The sequence below is a fragment of the Aspergillus terreus genome, genomic scaffold, assembly GCF_000149615.1.
Source record: "Aspergillus terreus NIH2624 scaffold_5 genomic scaffold, whole genome shotgun sequence".
In the NCBI taxonomy this organism is placed as follows: Eukaryota; Fungi; Ascomycota; class Eurotiomycetes; order Eurotiales; family Aspergillaceae; genus Aspergillus; species Aspergillus terreus.
This window is the reverse complement of record NT_165928.1, coordinates 134,819-154,446: the sequence shown is the minus strand read 5'-3', so window position 1 is coordinate 154,446 and position 19,628 is coordinate 134,819. Positions and strand designations below refer to the sequence as shown.

At 51.6% G+C, this 19,628-nt stretch overlaps 5 protein-coding genes across 5 annotated transcripts; 4 read left to right on the top strand and 1 right to left on the bottom strand.

The window, feature by feature from the left end:
- Positions 1-3,024: 3,024 nt before the first annotated feature.
- ags1 (alpha-1,3-glucan synthase Ags1) lies at positions 3,025-10,625 on the top strand (the record flags this gene model as incomplete). The annotated part of the gene is made up of 6 exons (XM_001212800.1): positions 3,025-3,378; positions 3,428-3,603; positions 3,660-9,668; positions 9,722-9,927; positions 9,998-10,511; positions 10,577-10,625. The coding sequence occupies 6 exons, from the start codon at positions 3,025-3,027 to the stop codon at positions 10,623-10,625; spliced, it is 7,308 nt and encodes a 2,435-aa protein (XP_001212800.1).
- A 1,403-nt stretch (positions 10,626-12,028) lies between these two features.
- Positions 12,029-12,599, top strand: ATEG_03621 (uncharacterized protein; the record flags this gene model as incomplete). Its single annotated transcript, XM_001212799.1, has 3 exons — positions 12,029-12,112; positions 12,189-12,214; positions 12,377-12,599. 3 exons carry the CDS (start codon positions 12,029-12,031, stop codon positions 12,597-12,599), a joined length of 333 nt encoding a protein of 110 aa, XP_001212799.1.
- A 660-nt stretch (positions 12,600-13,259) lies between these two features.
- ATEG_03620 (uncharacterized protein) lies at positions 13,260-14,723 on the top strand (the record flags this gene model as incomplete). Its single annotated transcript, XM_001212798.1, has 3 exons — positions 13,260-13,465; positions 13,670-14,391; positions 14,509-14,723. 3 exons carry the CDS (start codon positions 13,260-13,262, stop codon positions 14,721-14,723), a joined length of 1,143 nt encoding a protein of 380 aa, XP_001212798.1.
- A 916-nt stretch (positions 14,724-15,639) lies between these two features.
- Positions 15,640-16,746, bottom strand: ATEG_03619 (uncharacterized protein; the record flags this gene model as incomplete). The annotated part of the gene is made up of 1 exon (XM_001212797.1): positions 15,640-16,746. The coding sequence occupies one exon, from the start codon at positions 16,744-16,746 to the stop codon at positions 15,640-15,642; it is 1,107 nt and encodes a 368-aa protein (XP_001212797.1).
- A 1,112-nt stretch (positions 16,747-17,858) lies between these two features.
- ATEG_03618 (homogentisate 1,2-dioxygenase) lies at positions 17,859-19,291 on the top strand (the record flags this gene model as incomplete). Its single annotated transcript, XM_001212796.1, has 3 exons — positions 17,859-17,926; positions 17,991-18,461; positions 18,523-19,291. 3 exons carry the CDS (start codon positions 17,859-17,861, stop codon positions 19,289-19,291), a joined length of 1,308 nt encoding a protein of 435 aa, XP_001212796.1.
- Between the last annotated feature and the right edge of the window lie 337 nt (positions 19,292-19,628).

Sequence of the window (19,628 nt, the reverse complement as noted above, 5' to 3'; positions counted from 1 at the left end):
CGTCTGACACGTCACGAAAGCATATAGGTCTCTTACGATTGATAAGGTCACACTATCGCCAATGATAAACGAAGGATGATTGGGATAAGCCACAGCCTCGAGAATACAAGTAAGAGGGCAGAAAACCGTGGGATGAGACCGCTGTCCAAAAAGAGCGTGCAGGGGACGAAGCAAAGAGAATGACAGCCCGAATGGCAAAAGAGTGGCAGGCAACGGCCGGAATGAAGGACAGTAAGGAAAGAGGGAACGAATAGAGCCGGACAGATCCAAGGAAACCTACGCCGTACAGAAAAGGGGAGGGATCTGCCAGCATGTGCTGTAGCCCTCGTGATGCACAAGGGCAGGGAGAGGGAGGAGAACCTGGAGGATCCTCGCTCGGACAAAGCCGAAGAACCGTTCTTCATTGGAGACATGCTCAATCGTGGCTGGCTCAGTTCTGAACCAGTATTGGCGGAGGCAGTTGCATGACGAAACGGGGTCTCAGATGGACTATGGGGAATATACTCCGGAAGGGTAATACCAGACAAACGTCGTCCCATCGGCAAGAATCGGTTAATAATAATAATATGTGGGGATATTATTGTGCCACAGACGCCAGCCTTCTGTGGTCCAGGGTTCGTATGGATGAGGTTCTCGTATAGGCAACCTCAGCTGGGCTTGTTTTCGAGACTCACTGGGGGAAGGATTGTTCATAGGTGACAAGACGACCATACGGAGTACATCTGTGGGAAATAATAATGTTGACACACAGTACCCATATGTTAGTATAGTGTCCACCGTCGTGTGAGAAACGGACTCCCACAACTACTTAAATTGATAGAGTTCCCGTCGTACGGAGAAAAGCCATATATAGTAAGAGAGAAGTGGGTGGTAGAAAATCTCTTCCTCTGCCGTTCACTCTACTCCGTAGATGTCCCTCCACCCACTGCAGGCAGTATCAGTACATCACCTCAGCCACCAAAATCCTCCTGATTAGCGATAGGAATTTTATTGGGATTCCTCTTCCTGATGATTCACCAAATGTTGGAGAAGAATCTCTTTATCCCGTCACTTCCTGGTGGTGCTCTGTTGTTTGAGGAAATATATATCTCCTTGTCCCTGCCAGATGGTCCATTGTATCCTATGGACCTCCAGATCAAATATATATAACTCCACTAATATTCAGGTATTGTCGTGATTCTACTCTGTATAATAAACATCAACAAATAAATTTGGTATGAAGGCTCTGTCTGAACAGACTAATGTCCACAAGCATAAGAGCATAAGACTGTTGGGTTGAGCACTTCTGTTCAATTTTACCCAATTCCAGCTCCCCGGAAGTGTCGGACGATGCAATCCAAGCCTCAACTGATCCCATCCGCCAATTCTATCCACTTTTGTCTCTTTTTGTGTTTTGTTCCCTGCACCGCAAGTAACGTACTGTCACAACGAAACGTGGTGTTGACTCCGTCGGCAGGCAGTATCGGGAACACGAACAATACCGGGCTTGGCAGCACCGTCGGTGGAGATAAGGGCTTGTTTTCTGGCCTGTTGACTTGTTCTCGGGTCCATCCCGTGTCTCACAGGCCTTGGCTGGGTTCGCCCGACCCGAAAATCTCGACGACGCTGGTCCGTGGGTCTGCCGGCTTCTACATTCTTTCTAGAAATTTTTTGACAACGCTTCTGCATTCCTCGGTGGAGGGGAAGAGACCATGGAAGGGATAGGAGAATTAAGAATAACTCAGAAATCGATTGTATACACTGTCTGATCCGTACGAGACCCATGTTGCAGATATAAGGGCTAGCGTCGTGTCGGAGTGAATCAGGTACCTCAACGCCACAATCTCTGCCCTCGACGGTACAACCACTCAGCAAACGCGGGTCTTATCTAATTCTATCCAATTTTGGATTCACCGGACTCCTACCGACCACGTTGCTCGCTAAGACCATTATTATTAGCCTGAGACATCTGCTGCACTCGCCGTTTAGTGTGACTCGGAAGTTTCACGCAGCCCAACCATGTTATCCACAGCCAATCGTCCCACGAGGATTGCACCATGGGATTCTAGGTTCGCAGGCATCCTTCGTATTGCGTGAGATAACGCCAACATCACCAGAGGGCGACCCAGGAGACGCATACAAAGGTGGGATGCGTCCCCGACGAGCGTCAAGGGAACTACAGATGTTCAGGGTCGAGCCGCACTAGTTCATGGGTGTCAAAGAGGTCTTGGAACGGCGTAGTCACTGGCTCAAGCATCGACAGCTCCATCGGGCCCATTATTGGCACGCTCCACCGGCATATCCGGAGTAGACTCGATTACAATAGGGCGTTAGCGATACGACAATGTAGCCATTGCCACCGATTCTAGCTGTACGGAGTATTCCGCCTTGACACTCTAGTCTGCTCTGGGAAATTTTACTTCTCGTATCCATGCAACCAGGAAACTGCCTTATGGTAAGGTCGGTCTAGTGGATGGATGCTAAACGAAGAACCTGTCGGTTACGGAGGCTGCAACGTGAATGGCCACTGTCACATCCTTCTAGTGTCCTTGTACCCATGTCCCTAGTCGATTTCAGTGCATGTGGACCGAAGGCAAAGCAATGAAGCTGGCTCTAGTATCAGGCTGATGTTATTATTAGCAGTTATCCATATTCTGTGTGTCACTAGCACCGCGACCCGTTAGGTAGATATCCCCCAGCCCTTTATCATAAGCTGTATCGTGTCCCTGTCTGGAGTTCTAGCTATTATCTGACATTTCCTGTTCGTTCTTCGTCTTTCGTTTTTGCCTTTCGCATTCGTTTGATTCCAACTTCCCCTCGGTTACAACTGCGCTGCCGCCAGTGGCCTGACTTCGCGCACGACCTCTCATTCGTTTCCCACGTTCCGAGAAAAGTGTCTCGGAAATTCGTCTTCCAATACATGCGCGGCGAATAACAGGTCTTCTCTCGACTGCAGGTTGGGAAATCTTCGCAATCGGTCATCGTTGTGCTTGCTGAGTGATCGATCCGAGTCTGATCGACCGACGATCCCCCAGCCCATCCACAATGTGGAGGACTTCCATAGGAGTCGTCGCACTGCTCGCATCGGTGGCATCATGCTGGCCGTACGACGAATCGCTCCTCGATTACAACATCAACCAGAACAAATCCGCAACGAATCCCGCTGATTACTGGGGAGAATGGCCGGACCATCAGGGTGCCTATCACCCATCCCCAGACAACTGGCGGTTCCCATTCTATACCCTATTCATGGATCGATTTGTCAACGGTGACCCAACCAACGACAATATCAACGGAAGCCAGTTCGAACATGATCTGAACTCGAATCAAATGCGCCATGGTGGTGATGTGGCCGGACTACTCGACACCCTGGATTATCTCCAGGGAATGGGTATCAAGGTACGTAATACTACGGTGGCCGACGACAGGAAAATGCTGACAGCGACAGGGCTTGTACCTTGCCGGCACGATCTTGATGAACCAGCCATGGGGTTCTGATGGCTATTCGGCGCTCGACACCACCCTTCTCGACCAACACTTTGGAACGCTGGAAACGTGGCGCAACGCCATCACCGAGATCCACAAGCGTGGAATGTATGTTGTGCTGGATAACACCATCGCTACGTGAGTTGCTTCTACCTCCCCGAAACAGAAGAGAAAGCAGCTAATCATCAATGCAGAATGGGCGATCTCATCGGCTTCGAAGGACATCTCAACACGTCGACGCCGTTTTCTGAAAAGGAATACAAAGCTGTATGGAAGTCAGACCGTCGCTACGTCGATTTCGACATCGGAAACGAATATAATGCGACCTGCGACTATCCCCGCTTCTGGTATGAAGATGGCATGCCGGTCAACGCGTCCCTGACCTCTGGCCTTGTCGGGTGTTACAACAGCGACTTTGATCAATACGGAGATATTGAAGCCTTTGGCGTTTGGCCTGACTGGAAACGGCAGCTTGCTAAGTTCGCCTCGGTCCAGGATCGCCTTAGGGAGTGGCATCCTACTGTGCGAGAACGCTTGATCCGTCATTCGTGTATGATCATTGCCTCCTTTGATATCGATGGCTTCCGGTACGACAAGGCGACCCAGTCTACAGTCGACGCGCTGGGAGAGATGTCCAAGGCCTATCGCGAGTGCGCGCGCAAGGTCGGAAAGAAGAACTTCTTTATTGCCGGTGAGATCACTGGTGGTAATCAGTTCGGTTCCATCTACCTGGGCCGCGGTCGTCAATCCAACCAAAAAGTGGATGATATTATGGAAGCCATGAATTTGACCAGTGACTCCGACCCGCAGCATTTTCTTCGCGAGGCGGGCCATGAGGCCATTGACGGAGCCGCATTCCACTACTCAATCTATCGCAGTCTCACCCGGTTCCTAGGCATGGATGGTCAACTAGATGCTGGCTTCGACTTGCAGGTGGATTGGGTTAATGCATGGAATGAGATGCTTCAGACGAACGACCTGATCAATGCCAATACTGGAAAGTTCGACCCGAGGCATATGTATGGTGTCACCAACCAAGATGTGTTCCGCTGGCCAGCTATCCAGTATGGTGTCGAGCGGCAACTGCTTGGTACCTTTATTACTACCCTTATGCTGCCCGGTATCCCTCTTCTTCTATGGGGCGAAGAGCAAGCCTTCTACGTTTTGGATGCAACGGCGACCAACTACATCTATGGGCGACAGGCAATGTCGCCTGCAACCGCATGGAGAACCCATGGATGCTTCTCGTTGGACTCCTCCCAATACTACAAATGGCCTATTGAGGCTGGCCGCAATGGCTGCAATGACGAGACTGTGTCCTACGACCATCGCGACCCGTCTCATCCAGTCCGCAATATTCTCAAGCACATGTACCAGATGCGCGAGGACTTTCCGATGTTGAATGAAGGCTACTTGATTTCGACCCTATCCAAGAAAACCGAGTCTGTCTACTATCCCGGTTCGAATGACACAGCCACCGAGACCGGCATGTGGTCGGTGCGACGGGACATCAATCCAAATGTGCAAGATCTGGGCTCCGTTGACAAAAATCAGATGGTCTGGCTGGTGTATCAGAATGTCAATCGCACGATGAGCTATGAATTCAACTGCACCGACAATGACGACGCCCTTATCGCCCCGTTCCCGGCTGGGACGCACGTCAAGAACCTCTTCTACCCGTACGACGAGCTTAAGCTGGAGGCGAGTACCCAAAAACTCGGCTTTGGTGGATCCAAAGAGTTCAACGGCTGCTATCCAAACTTGACGATGGACCGCTATGAGTTCCGAGCCTACGTGCCTTCAAAGCTGTTCAAGAAGCCACGGCCCATGATCACGAAGTTTCAGCCGAGCGATAATGAGAATGCCGGTCACGACTCACCACTGCGTTCGACCGTGGCACCGGATGCATCCGAGACGGTGCCCCTCGAGCTGCAGTTCTCAGAAGAGATGGACTGCGACGCAGTGACTAAGGCTATTTCATTCAACTCATCGACCGAGATAGGGAAGACACCTTCGATCGACCTCAACACCGTCCATTGCTCGACTATCCCCGAACAGAAGGGCAAGCTAACCGGCCAGATCCCAGGTGTGTGGCAGTGGACCGCCAGCCTGACTGGTGTATACAACGGAGTCCATAGAATCACCGTGAACAATGCCACCAACGCGGACGGGAGCGCCTCCACGAACGCAGTGGACCACTTCCTATTCCGAATCGGGCAGATCGACAACCCCATGGTCTTCCATTCAGCCAATTACTCGAGCAGTCTTCTTCACCAGGAGGACAATGGGACATTGTTCATCCAGCACCACGCCGCTGGCGCTGATATGTATCGGTACTCTACCAACTGGGGAACGTCGTTCTCGGACTGGATCCCTTATAAGGGTGGTAATGATACAATCAATGCGCTTGAATGGTCTGGCACCAGCAAGCAAGCATGGAAAGGCCACCATGTCCGTGTTGAGTACTGGAGTCGCTGGACCGGTAGCAGCGACTATGTGCAGGAAGGAGACTATGGTTGGGACCACAATGTGCAGCGACGCTTCCCGCATGTCTTCTTCAACGGGCCGTACAACCAGTACGGGTTTGACGGCGGACTGGACAATGAGGTCGACTTGGATACCAAGGACGGGTACTGGAAGTACCACTTTACATCCGAATGGCCGGCCGTCGGTCAGCTCAACGTCTGGGGCATGAATCCAGATGGTCAACCCGACCAGAGCTGGGTGCTGGGTGACACCGACAACGATTATATCCTGGACCGACTGCCTCCATCGTCCCTCTCGGCAACGCTCATCAACATTACGGATCATCCACCTTCGCCCTACCTTTCATGGAAGTTCTACATCAGCGATGCACGGTTACACTACCAGTTGGTTCCTGTCGGACACCAAAGCGTTCAGATCGCCATGTTCGTCCTGTTCTGGATCATTCCCGTCATAACCGCGTCGGCTTGTGTCTACATCTTCATGAAGTCGTTCTACAAGGTCAAGTTCAACCAGGTCGGTGTCAGCGAAACACACTCCATGATCCCACTGGCTCTGCGGCGGAAGTTCAAGCAAATGCAGGCAGGGAAGACGGGTCCACCCAACCCGCTCATGCGTCTGGCTGAGAAGTCTGGCTTCATGCAGAGCACCACCGCCCTGGGAGCTGCTGCGGCAGGCAAGCGGCGCATGGTCTTGATTGCTACCATGGAGTACGACATCGAGGACTGGGCCATCAAGATCAAGATCGGCGGCCTCGGCGTAATGGCCCAGCTCATGGGGAAGACGCTCGGCCACCAGGACCTCATCTGGGTTGTCCCTTGTGTTGGCGGAGTTGACTACCCCGTTGATACCCCCGCGGAGCCCATGACGGTGACCATCCTGGGTAAGTCATACCAGGTGGAAGTCCAGTACCACATTCTCAACAATATTACCTACGTCCTCCTTGACGCACCCGTGTTCCGTCAGCAGACGAAGTCTGAGCCCTATCCTGCACGCATGGATGATCTTGAGAGTGCTATCTATTACTCTGCTTGGAACCAATGCATCGCAGAGACCATTCGGCGCTTCCCTATTGACTTGTACCATATTAACGATTACCACGGCTCTCTGGCACCGCTTTACCTGCTTCCTGAGACTATCCCCGCCTGTCTATCCCTGCATAACGCCGAGTTCCAGGGCTTGTGGCCTATGCGCACGCAGAAGGAAAAGGAAGAGGTTTGCTCAGTGTTCAACCTTGATCTTGAAACGGTCCGCTCCTATGTTCAATTCGGTGAAGTGTTCAACCTTCTCCACGCTGGCGCCAGTTATCTCCGCGTTCACCAACAGGGCTTCGGAGCGGTAGGTGTGTCCAAGAAGTACGGTAAGCGCTCTTACGCGCGTTATCCTATTTTCTGGGGTCTCCGCAAGGTCGGTAACTTGCCCAACCCGGATCCATCGGATGTTGGTGAATGGACCAAAGAGAGCGGCCTACCCAAGGACGAAGACATCCAGGTTAATGCTGACTTCGAAGCCGCCCGTGGTGAGCTCAAACGACAGGCGCAGGAATGGGCTGGCTTGGAGCAGAATCCTGATGCAGACCTGCTCGTGTTTGTTGGGCGTTGGTCCATGCAGAAGGGTGTGGATTTGATCGCAGATGTGATGCCCGCAGTGTTGGAAGCACGCCCCAACGTGCAACTGATTTGCGTTGGTCCTGTGATCGATCTCTATGGTCGATTCGCGGCATTGAAGCTCGATCGTATGATGAAGGTGTATCCTGGTCGGGTCTTCTCGCGCCCCGAATTCACCGCGCTGCCACCCTACATCTTCTCTGGTGCGGAATTCGCCCTGATTCCTTCGCGCGACGAACCGTTCGGTCTAGTCGCAGTCGAATTCGGCCGGAAAGGCGCCTTGGGTATCGGAGCCCGAGTCGGCGGTCTAGGACAGATGCCTGGTTGGTGGTATAATGTCGAGTCCGTCTCAACATCGCACCTGCTCGTCCAGTTCAAGCTCGCCATCGAGGCTGCCCTCAGCTCCAAACAAGAAACTCGGGCTATGATGCGTGCCAGGTCTGCGAAACAGCGGTTTCCCGTCGCCCAGTGGGTGGAGGATTTGGAGATTCTGCAGTCAACAGCCATACAGGTGCACAATAAGCAGGTCACCAAGGGCCATGGTCTCCCTATGACTCCGTCCAGTTCAATGACGCCCACCGGTGCCTTAACGCCGTCAACTCGTCCGAGCAGCCCCTTGATGATGCAGAAAATGAACCGTTCTATCCCTCACTCCCGAGACAGCAGTTACTCCAACCTCAACCACCTGGCTGCTTCCCCCATACCGCAGAAGAACATTTACAGTCGAGACCCTAGCCCCGGCGACGCGGTGAAGCCATCCGGACTGCAACGCTCACTCTCGCTCGGTGTCCGATCAGGCCCAGGTCATGTGTCTCGCCGTGGCCGGGGCCGTCGCGGACAGGACGCAGAGAATATTGCCGAGGAAGATGAGAACAGCGCAGAACACTCTGACGGCGAGGCCGGTAGCGATACGGATTCCATCCTCAGCTTCTACGGGGACGAAGAGTATACTCTCACCCCGGCTCAGATCGAGGAGAGCAGGCGGGCACAGGCTGTTCAATCACCCGGTAGTCGCGTTGTATCAACACCCCGACGCTATAGTGAAGATTCATTACATCCCCACCACTCCGTTATGCCTCCGCTCAGTCCAGCTACGCCACCCTCAGCCGACCAAACTCTTCTTCCTCCACCCAAGCCCTTTGCCGAACCAGGAAATCGACTAAGCAGTGCCTCCGTCTTGTCTCTTGACACCGTCGTCGGGAACAAGAAGGACTTCAAGCTGCAGAAGGTCGACCCCTTCTTCACTGACAGCAACGGCGAGTACTACAAAGAATTCGAGCGGCGATTGGAGGGCTTGAACGGGTCCAACTCGGAGACTCAATTCTGTATCGAGGAATATCTCATCAAGTCCGAACGGAAGTGGTTTGACAAATTCCGCGATGCGAGACTGGGCCGTATCAAATCGCCAACCCCATCGGTCTACCGCGACAAACACAATGCCTCGCCGGGAGGTTCTTTCTACGCGGATGATGCAGCGTCACGACATAGCGGACACGATTTCCATGACGACGACGACACGGATGATGAATTTTTGCTCGGCAAAGACTACGTCCCCCCGACGGGACTGAAGAAGTGGATGCAGATTAAGATCGGTGACTGGCCCATCTATACCATCTTCCTGGCTCTCGGTCAAATTGTCGCTGCCAATTCCTACCAGATTACACTGCTTACAGGTGAGGTGGGTCAGACTGCCGAGAAGTTGTATGGTATTGCCACGGTATATGCCATTACGTCGGCCTGTTGGTGGCTTGTTTTCCGGTATTTCAAGTCTGTAGTATGCCTTTCGACTCCCTGGTTCCTCTACGGCATTGCCTTCTTATTCATCGGCTCTGCCCACTGGGAAGGCGACTCCTTTACGCGAGGCTGGATCCAGAATATTGGTAGTGGATTCTACGCTGCGGCCTCCTCAAGTGGCTCGATCTTCTTCGCGTTGAACTTTGGTGATGAAGGCGGTGCGCCTGTCAAGAAATGGATCTTCCGGGCCTGTGTTATTCAGGGCATCCAGCAGGCATATATCATCGTGCTTTGGTACTGGGGTTCCACCTTGAGCAAGGCCTCGAGCGAGGGTCTCCTGGTTGCTGAGAATCAGATCTCCAACACCTGGAAGATGACGTACGTGTTCTAATTCTTACCTTTGGAGGAAAAGGATAGCTAACTTCTCACAGCGCCATTTGTTATCCCATCGCCATGCTCCTATGGGCCATTGGTCTCCTCCTGATTTTCGGTCTTCCCAACTACTATCGGCAAAGCCCGGGCAAGGTGCCTTCGTTCTACAAGTCTCTGTTCCGACGGAAAATCGTCCTTTGGAACTTCGTGGCCGTCATCTTGCAGAACTTCTTCCTCAGTGCCCCGTATGGCCGTAATTGGAGCTGTATGTCCCCTTTTCATGAAGTCCACCGTGCCCGTGTCTTTACATGTACTGACGCCCCTTTCTCCTCCAGTCCTGTGGACGTCTATCCACACACACGCATGGCAGGTCGTCATCCTCTGCATCGTCTTCTTTGGTTTTGTCTGGGTGGCCTTCCTCTACCTGGTCAGCCAATTCTCCAAACAACACAGCTGGTTCCTACCTGTCTTCGCCTGTGGCCTTGGGGCCCCTCGCTTCATCCAGATCTGGTGGGGTGTTTCTGGTATCGGGTATTTCCTTCCCTGGGTCGCTGGCGGCTATACCGGGGGAGCCCTGGTATCCCGGAGTCTCTGGCTCTGGTTGGGCGTTTTAGACACCATCCAGGGTCTTGGATTTGGAATCATCCTACTGCAAACGCTCACTCGCATGCACATGTGTTTCACCCTTATTGTCTCGCAGATCCTCGGTTCCATCGCGACGATCTGCGCCAGGGCTTTCGGACCGAATAATGTAGGCCCGGGGCCAATCTCCCCAGACGTCACGAAGGGGGCAGATGCAGTCGCCAATGCATGGTTTTGGGTCGCACTCTTCTGCCAGTTACTGGTTTGGTAAGTCATTCCTTGTCAGATGGTGCGAAGAACGCATTGGATGGAGAGACTAACTGGTGACGTAGTGCCGGGTTCTTGCTCTTCTTCCGCAAGGAACAACTCTCGAAGCCTTAGGCTGAACAAGCTGGTGTCTCCTAAGCTCAGCTTTGCATTCCTTTCATTCATTTGCTGTCATATCAATAATGTACTAATGTCCTGGATATACCTAATTCGGCTAGTCATGAAGCCCACATAGACGAAATATATATTTCTTAATATGTTGAATTTCTTATGCTCAAACCATAGGTGTCATACTGCCTCAATGTTTGAGCTCAATAACGCTGTTTATCGCGTGAAAGAATAGAAGAGATGAAGCTCAAGAATACCTTTAGGGTGGATTGGATGGATTGGGTGAGCTGTGTGTGAAGGACTGCTTAGGAAATAGCCGAGGCAGGCAACAACTTAGGAGCCTTAGGCTTCGTCATGTCCCATTCGGACAAACACTTCTCATACAAACTCTGCTTATGGGGAGAGTCAATGAAAGAGAGGTCCGCAACTTTCCAAGAGAGACTGGGCTGATGCTGCTTGACAAAGGTCCCAACCATTCAGGTACGTATTCTGGTGATGGTCGCTGAACCGCAAAGCCTGGAGGCAACCGAGGACACACCTCCCATCTTGCAGGGGGATATTAACTTGGCCCTTCGCAGGTAAAGTGCAAGTCGTGAGATCTGGAGGTGAGATCTAATGAAGTATTGAGCCTTCAGTTTCACCACTTAGATGACTCTTCCCTGGCAAATCCATCACTCGTCTCCCGCTGGTCAACTGAGCACCGAATGAGTAAGTGGAGATCCTGTCGTCGTCTTCCATGTAGAGATATGGCGTTTCCATGATTTTCTCGTAATAAGCTGCCGCGTTTGCCTCCTTTGCGAAGCGGGGAAGGAGTAGAAATCCAACCATCTCGGACCTCTGCAAGCGCAGGATTCAGCCGGCCATAAGATGGAGACGTGATGAGCCTAAAGTATGCAATGATCCTGTACTCTACACACCTACTCTTTTATCCTGTTGCTGCGCACCGCCTCTCGTGCCGAGTTTATCCCGTGGCGTCGTCCAGGTTCAGCATTGTCCACCTTCCTTCTCATTGTGCATTCTTCCCTTTCACTTGCACTTCATATTCTTAATAGATGGTATATAATGGGTCCAGGTTCTGAAGAAATATACGGATCCCACAGGGAAGCAACTTATTTAGCCGGTGCACGACGAGAAGCGTGTTTGATTGGGCCACAAGACAATATTAGTGGCTCGTATTCCTCACTTTCTCGACCTCCAAGTCGTGTGATATCGCAGCACTCGTATAGAAGGACAATTGACATTCCATCAATGACATCGGATACCGGGAGGCAAGAAAAATGTGCGACCGGTACTCAAGCCGAAGCCAGTTGCGAGTATAAAATCGAGGGAAACCCCAGCATAGCACCGAGTGGTCAAATGATATTGAATGACTTCACCCAGGGGTTTTAGTGTCCAGCTTTCCTCAAATCATGCGCCTTTCTGCTTATAGTCTTCTCCTTACAGCATTTGCTGGAATCGTCTGGAGTGCTCCCACCGATGGTGGTGAGAATGAGGTATGAAAATGCGCCCTTATTGCTTCTCTCCACGCATATGCATAGTGATCCTACCATGCTAACGATCTAATCATAGCTCATGAAACGCCAATGTGTTGGTAGGTAAAAGTTCTTCGGAGCACTACTTGTCTAACCCTACTCCACCAGATTGCGTTTCGTACTGCTGCTCAACCCATGGGGGATGCAGCTTCCTGAATTGTGCTGGGTCAACCGTACGTATGCTTCCCTGCAACTTATGAGTCGAGTACTGACGAATGGCTATAGTGCAAATGCAGCGCAGCCAGCCACTGCTATTGTGAATGTAATTGCCACTATGGATAAGGGGCGGGGATACCCGGAAGCCGGCACTCGGAATGTGCTTGGAGGGCAGAGGGACGACAGAGCTACGTCCGAAGTTATGCTCAGAGTAACTAGTAGTAGGGTGGGAATGGGAAGGCTGGCGATGTCAACTTCGTTCGTTCCAAATGGAGAAATTCGTATCGGTTAATACCTACTCCTACTTCGTATAAGCAGAATCCTTGGTCCTCAGGATAGTCCACTGACAGCAGATAGGAGCTTTTTCAAGTGTCCCCCTCAGAAACCGTGGGAGCAGTCACTATCTAGAAGAGAATTTGCGGGCAAATAGGCCCTAGTCTGAGCCAAGCGTAAGGTAGTTTTGCGTAACGTTTACGCAACCGCACAGCTGCCAGGTGCCTGTTTAGTCGCAAATCGGCGACACACCCCTCTCTTAAAACGAACACAGCTGCATTATGTGGACGTTTGTGCAACCACACAGCTGCGGGAATCTTGTCTGCCTTCCAGGCGCATTGCGCACTTGACTTTCATTGGCAAATGGGTGGAATTAGGTTCAACCAGTATTATCGCAAGCAAGGAAACATGTGGAAATTATACCCTTTGTGATATTGTGCAGGTGCAATACGATGTTTTAGTTTATAAGGCGGCGTATATACCTGAGCCACTAATGAATCGAATGCGAGGTATGCAAATAGATGGAAACGTATAAAAATACTTTGGTCCCCCGACTTTACTTCGTGAAGCTCAATTAGATTCATTCTCATTTTACCTTCGGTTTATTTACTGCTTGCAACGTACTTACTTCAACAGCCGAGTCTGTGTGATTAAATCGTACCCTTCCACCTGCCAACCAATGACTCAGGCTGCCAATGCTATGGTACTCGATAACCGTAATCCCGAGAAGACACGGAATGGTGATATTGATGGGTCAAGAGCATGGGCAAGCGAGAATCACCCGGCAAACATCAGCCCAGAGCTTCGCTCATCCTTGAACCGTGTGTTGGAGGAATTAGAAGCAGGGACTGGTCTCTTCGCCCATTCTTGCTCACTTGATTGCTTGTATGCAGAATCGGTGCATAAGAGGATTATGAAAAATGGGCTACTGTCACATCTCGGGATATTAAAAATCCCTGAAAGTCAAAGCTGGGCAGATGCAATGGAATATTGCCGTGACGTTATTCAGTAACCCCAAGATACTTCGGAGCGCGCAGTCTCCAAGTGGACCAGGTCACGTTCAGATCTTTGCCTTCATCTTATGAAAAGCTTTGGCCCTGGAACCGTAGCAGCCGCACGGAGGGGCTGCGAGGCCATTGCCCACAGCTATTATCAGGGAAATCCTCTGAGCATCGCTCATGTGGACAAAAAAGCAAATGCGATGCGATTTATCGCCCATCGGTGTCCGGGTCATGTCTTCAATCCTGCATCAAGCTTGCTTGCCACTGCATGCGATGAACAAACAGCTCTCTGCTGCTCGATCGTGACATCTGCTTGGCAGGAACCCGAAAAAGCAGTGGGCTCCGCTATGATTTCTCATGTGGCAGTTTCTGATGATTACCATGCCTTTACCACTGGAGAATACGAGACAAGGATACGCATGATCGCACTTTTCGCGGGTGTAGCTTACGAAACTGGTGGCCAGGCAGTGAACGTAATAGCCGACGGAGCTGCACTACAAGCAGTTGGAACAGGAGACGAGCTGACGGTGAATGCGGTGATGGCCTGGAGGGCTGTCGGAGGTTGCACAACGCCGTACAGCAGCTACCTGTGGGGCCAGGGGTCTCTTGAGGAAGGGCTTGTTTCACCGCAATTGATTATGGCGATGCACGACCTCTTAGATTGGAGAAGTGATACAGCTGCCCAAAACCATGAGAATGGTGTTTCTGCTGTATATGGACTTGGCTTTGAGAATGCCTTTCACACCTACCTTGAGGCGAGTTTGCGTCGAGCGAGCGCAGAGCCGCGTTCCGGGGTGCATGCAATGGCCGGTATATTATACCTGCATTTCACCTCAATCCGTTATGGCTCCTATAGCTATCGAGGAGACCATGAGGAACCTTGTGGAACGTGTGCAAGGATGCTAAGGGATGTGACTGATCGGGCAGGCCTTCGGTGGGAGCCAAAGCCTCCACCAAGCAGCTTTAGTGCGGGTGAGGAGTTTCGCCAGCTCAGTAAACGAGTGGTGGATACATTTGAGAAGCATTCACTAGCCCAGATCGGCCTAAGCTGGCTTCAATACCTCATTGTCTCTGGCGATATATGGCTGTTTGACGTCCTTTCCTCGATTTGTCCTTTGGATTCGGACGCAGACTGGGTATGAAGAAGTTACTATTTCGGTTTGCTAGTGACGTAGGGACCAGATTTTGCATAGTTTACTTGAAGAAAATACTCTATCACAGCGTATATGTAAGTGATAGGAAAACTCTAGCTGTTCAAGCGGGTTTTCGGTATCATAAGTAGAGCTTTCAGGATTCGATGAGAGCGAAACTGCGTAGGGTAAACTTCTTTAATTGGAGGGAACACTCCGCCCTCTGAAATAGCAGCACTCAATATATAAACACGATTAGCTTCATGAAACCGGGTTGGTTGAACGCCCTTATAAATGCGCGGTTCGAAAATAGAGAAATTGGTGATATGCCGAATACTGCCGAAATAATCCGTACACTCCTGAACAGGAGACGTGGGTCATCATGTGAGCCAAAAGGGACGCGTTGTTCCGCTTTAAGAATCATTACTGAACTGCGAAGTGCAAAAAGGAAGCTCAAACTCTAAGGGATCTTGTCGGCTGCATGCTTTCCGAAGATATCTGCTATTGGGATATGCCCTCGCCATTCGTAGGTGTATCTGTAACCCGGCCCGTTACGCATCTACTTATCAACTTGAATGTAGTTTAGGGATAAAGACGACAACGGAGGGCGCTCTAGCCGCCGCGGAGGAATATATGCAATACTGATACGAAGGAGACTATCAGCTGAGCCAAAGAGACAAGTGACAGGATGCTACCTAGGAAGAGATCGTTGTGTTGAATTGCAGTTCGTTGACATGGATTGGCCCGAGCAAGGAAATACATACAATACTTGGCCAAATGAACAACCTACATGAAATGCGCAACAACAAGGGATGGTGGTGGTCTATCTGCCCGATCAGTTCATGTATAGGTCGTTCTCGTCCGTCCTCAGGTGTGACTCAATGTTCTACCCCTCGCCGTTCAGCTGCTTCGTACCTGTGCCTCGCTTTCAAAGCTTCTGGCTAACCCATTCTTGGATCACATTGATCACATTGCGGAGGTTTTCGGGATCATATGTGAATATATGCCCACCCGGCACCATCTTCAGCTCCTTGTCTTGCGCGGCGACAAGGTTGTAGATATGACGAGCCTCCGGAGGGAATATCCCAGCATCCGCATCGCCCTGGATGACGAACGTTGGCAGGTGTAACTCTGATAAGTAAGGCTCGAGCCTGCACTTCGAGTCCTCGAGGCTCCACATAGATAGCCAGGTACGGAGGGTAGTGGTGCGACCAAAGAGAGGAATGCCACGATTTGCCTTCGCAGGATCTCCGAGATAGCTAGATGGAGTCGTCCGGTTGGAAGGATCAATTGTCGGGTCATTGAACCTCAAATCAGCCGTGGCACGATAGATCGGGAAAATGCGGTCCGGGATACCGACGTCATTCAGACGTCTCAGCTCGGCCTTTGCCCAATCTGTGATCCTTTGGTTGCGTTCCCTCTGAGCAGCTCGGTAGCGGCTAATGAACTCCTTCGAGTACGGAACCGTATTGGCGGGATTGTACATATCGAGAGAGGCATCGGTCTTGACAGGGTCCTTTTCGTCGACGACAGACGGATCCAACCAGTTGGTCAATCCGTCCGGACGCCCTAAATGGGCATTGAGGAAAATGAATGCGTCTGCAGCCACCCAAGACGGATTTTGCTGCGCTGTGGCCTGGTAAGCGGCTCCGAGAGAACCACCGCCTGAGTTTCCAATGAAGACAATTTTCTCTGCTCCACCAATGTCACGGAGCCACTGCATCCCAGCCGCAATGTCATCCAGCGCTTCCTCTAGGATGAAGACCTCATCATTGCCTCGAAAGCGCGTGTTGAAGCCTAGAACACCATAGCCACGCGCAGAGAGAGGGCCAGCGAGGTAGTGTTCAGTGAAGTCTGTGCTGTAATGAACCAAAAAGAAAGCAACTGGTGGCTTTGCGCCGGTGGGTGTCCAGTACATTCCCTGGCATGGGTGTGCACCGGTGAACACCCTTTTGGCTGTAGCAGATTCGATGCCGACGAAGCGTGACAACACTCCTTCAAGATGGGCGGCTTGGTGGTACGACTTGCAGTCCATAATGCCAGCCGTGTCACGGGGCAAGAATACCAAAATGAGTGTCTGGGCGCGCAGATGAGTGGTTATGAAACACCAGAGGAGTTATTTCGACATCTTGGCAAGGGCTTTGAGTATTAATACTTAGAACAACCCTTTATTGTCCCGTCAAGCCCACTAGTGACGGAGTTAAGACGGTGCCCCGATAACTCCATCCTAGTGGAGGACATCTTCTGCAGAGTTGACCCTATTGCGGCATGATACTACATTGTTGGCACGTGGTCCTCGTTCCACTTTTCGGCTCTGGGAAGATCGTCCAATATGTTACCGACCCCGGACCGAGCAACGTCAGTCTGGATAGCGACCCTTCGATGGGCGTGGCAATGATGATGCAGCCACCAGCGAGGACCGTTCTGGCAGTGTATATTTGCAGCAGACAACAGGGGCCGACCTGATGAGCTTAGTCCTCTTTGCCTCCGAACTATCCCTGTCTCGTGCTGCAGTTTGTATGTATAGCTCAGATAGGGAAAGGGTAGAGCCGGGCTGCCGGAAGCTTGGTAGCCACTTTACAGGGCTTCCAGTTGGTTGGGTGTGCTGGCGCTGCCCTCCAGATCATCACAGCAGAAGTAGGTCCAAATGAACCAGTAAAAGCGGCACTCGGATTTTGTCGCACTGTAATCTGCACCTCATCGCCTATCTCCGTCTCGGACACCGAAGTGAGCAATACAGGAAAGTGGGGAGAGGACGATCAACATCATGAAATGGCCGCGAATATGTGCTCCATAGTCTGCACCAGAAACTAAGTATTGCGGGGGCCCGCAGGCTCGGAACGTCGGGCTCTCGGGGGTTGAGGATACGCGGGGAGCCGCTTACAAATATCCGGTTCAACGGCACTGGTAGGTATGAATACCAAATGTACTTTCATAAGGTGACCTAGAATTGTCTATCCCGCTGGATATAAAATCAAACAGTCGTCCTGGTCGGAGAGACACGGGGTATCCAGTCAATCCCAGACCTCGACAATCTACAGACAATTACTTCCCTCGACTGCTGCTCAGCTTAACCAGTACGTATACAGCACCTTTCTAATTGTTAACAAGATTCGTGATATCTAACTTCTGCTGCTACCAGACATCATGCCCGTCACAAAGTTCGACTTCCCCGAAAAGTACGAATACTTGGTCGGATTTGGGGTCTATCACCAGTATGTATACCCTCTGAATCGTCGGCCCGACGACGAGACCCGTTACTGACTGAATGGACTTCAGCTCCGAGGCCCTGCCGGGTGCAAACCCAGTTGGACAAAATGCCCCTCAAGTCGCCCCCTACAAGTTGCTTATCGAACGTATCACCAACAGCTCTTTCACGACTCCGCGAGCCCTTAACTGTCAGAGCTGGATCTATCGCGAGAAGGCTGCATCTGAACGCGGACCGTTTTCCCCCTACAAGACCAAGGCTTCATCTCCGTCGGGCTTTCAGGGGCCCCGAGCCATGACTCCGAATACGTTTAAATGGGGAGACTTCGAGATGGAGTCCGGCCTTGACTGGGTTTCTGCGCAGAAACTCGTCTGCCAAGCCGGAAGTATCCCTACCAAGACCGGTCTTGGATATATGGTATATGGGGCGACGGAGAATATGCCGCCTAATACCGTCTATACGTCATCCGATGGCGAGTATCTTATCATACCCCAGGCAGGAGTGTTGGACATCCGGACTGAATTTGGAAATATGTTGGTGAGGTGAGCGCTTACTACTCGAGGGTGGCAGGCTTCTTGAGACCCTAAAATTGACTTCCTATAGACCCAACGAGATTGCTGTGATCCCTAGAGGAATCAAGTACCGAGTTGACCTCCCCGCTGGACCTGCCCGGGGCTACATCTGCGAAATCTACCAGGGTCACTACCAGTTGCCCGAGCTCGGCACCATCGGCTCTACAGGACTCGCTAATGCACGGGACTTCCAAGTCCCCAAGGCCGTGTTCGATGGCACTGTTAAGGACGGTGTTGCGACCTGTAGTCCTGCTGATTGGACTGTGATCAACAAGTACAACGGCGACCTGTTCTCTTCCGTTCAAGACCACACACCTTTTGATGTTGCTGGCTGGCATGGGACATGTTACCCATACAAATACGACCTGGGTCGCTTCTCCCCCCTTGGCAGCCTTCTTTACGACCATCCGGATCCAAGCCTTTTCACCGTCCTTACTGTGCCCTCGCGTCGTGAGCCCTTAACCGCTGTGGTAGAATTCTGCCTCATCCCTCCTCGCTGGCAGGTGATGGAAAACACATACTGGCTCCCCCCATACCACCTGAACACAATGAGCGAGTTCATGGGCTTCATCAACAAGCACCCAGATCCCAGCCAGGATCTGGTTTTCAAGCCATTCGGTGGGATGCTTACCGGGGCCATGAATCCACATGGGGCCGAAAGAAAAGAACACGAGGCGGAAACCAAAAAGGAGTTCAAGCCCACCAAGGTGGGTACAGAGCCGTTTACACCTTTCCTGCTCGAGAGTGAAGCGATGATGGGCATGTCAGAATGGGGGCTCAAGACCGCTACTCAGTATTAGGGGACGAGTGCTATCCAGTAAACGGCTGTCGTTACCCAAGCCTCGTCCCCAGGTTTTGCTCCTTTGTCTAGCTTGCTTGCAATTGTGAGCTTTCTGTGGTAGCTCTAAATCCTGAGCCAGGCAATCGTTAGCCGTAGCTAGCTTTGTTCTGCATAGTCAATACCCAAGGTGCTTGTCCGGGCTTTAGGTTGTGTATCTCCTTGCTGTGTACTTGGACTGTCTCTTTCTGTGTGCTGTTGTTTGCTCGTTGTTCATCTTCAGCTCCAATTTCCTTGCCATTTAGCCCTGATTTTATCTGCTCCTTTCGATTGGCCCGCGCCCCCTCAATCATTTGCTA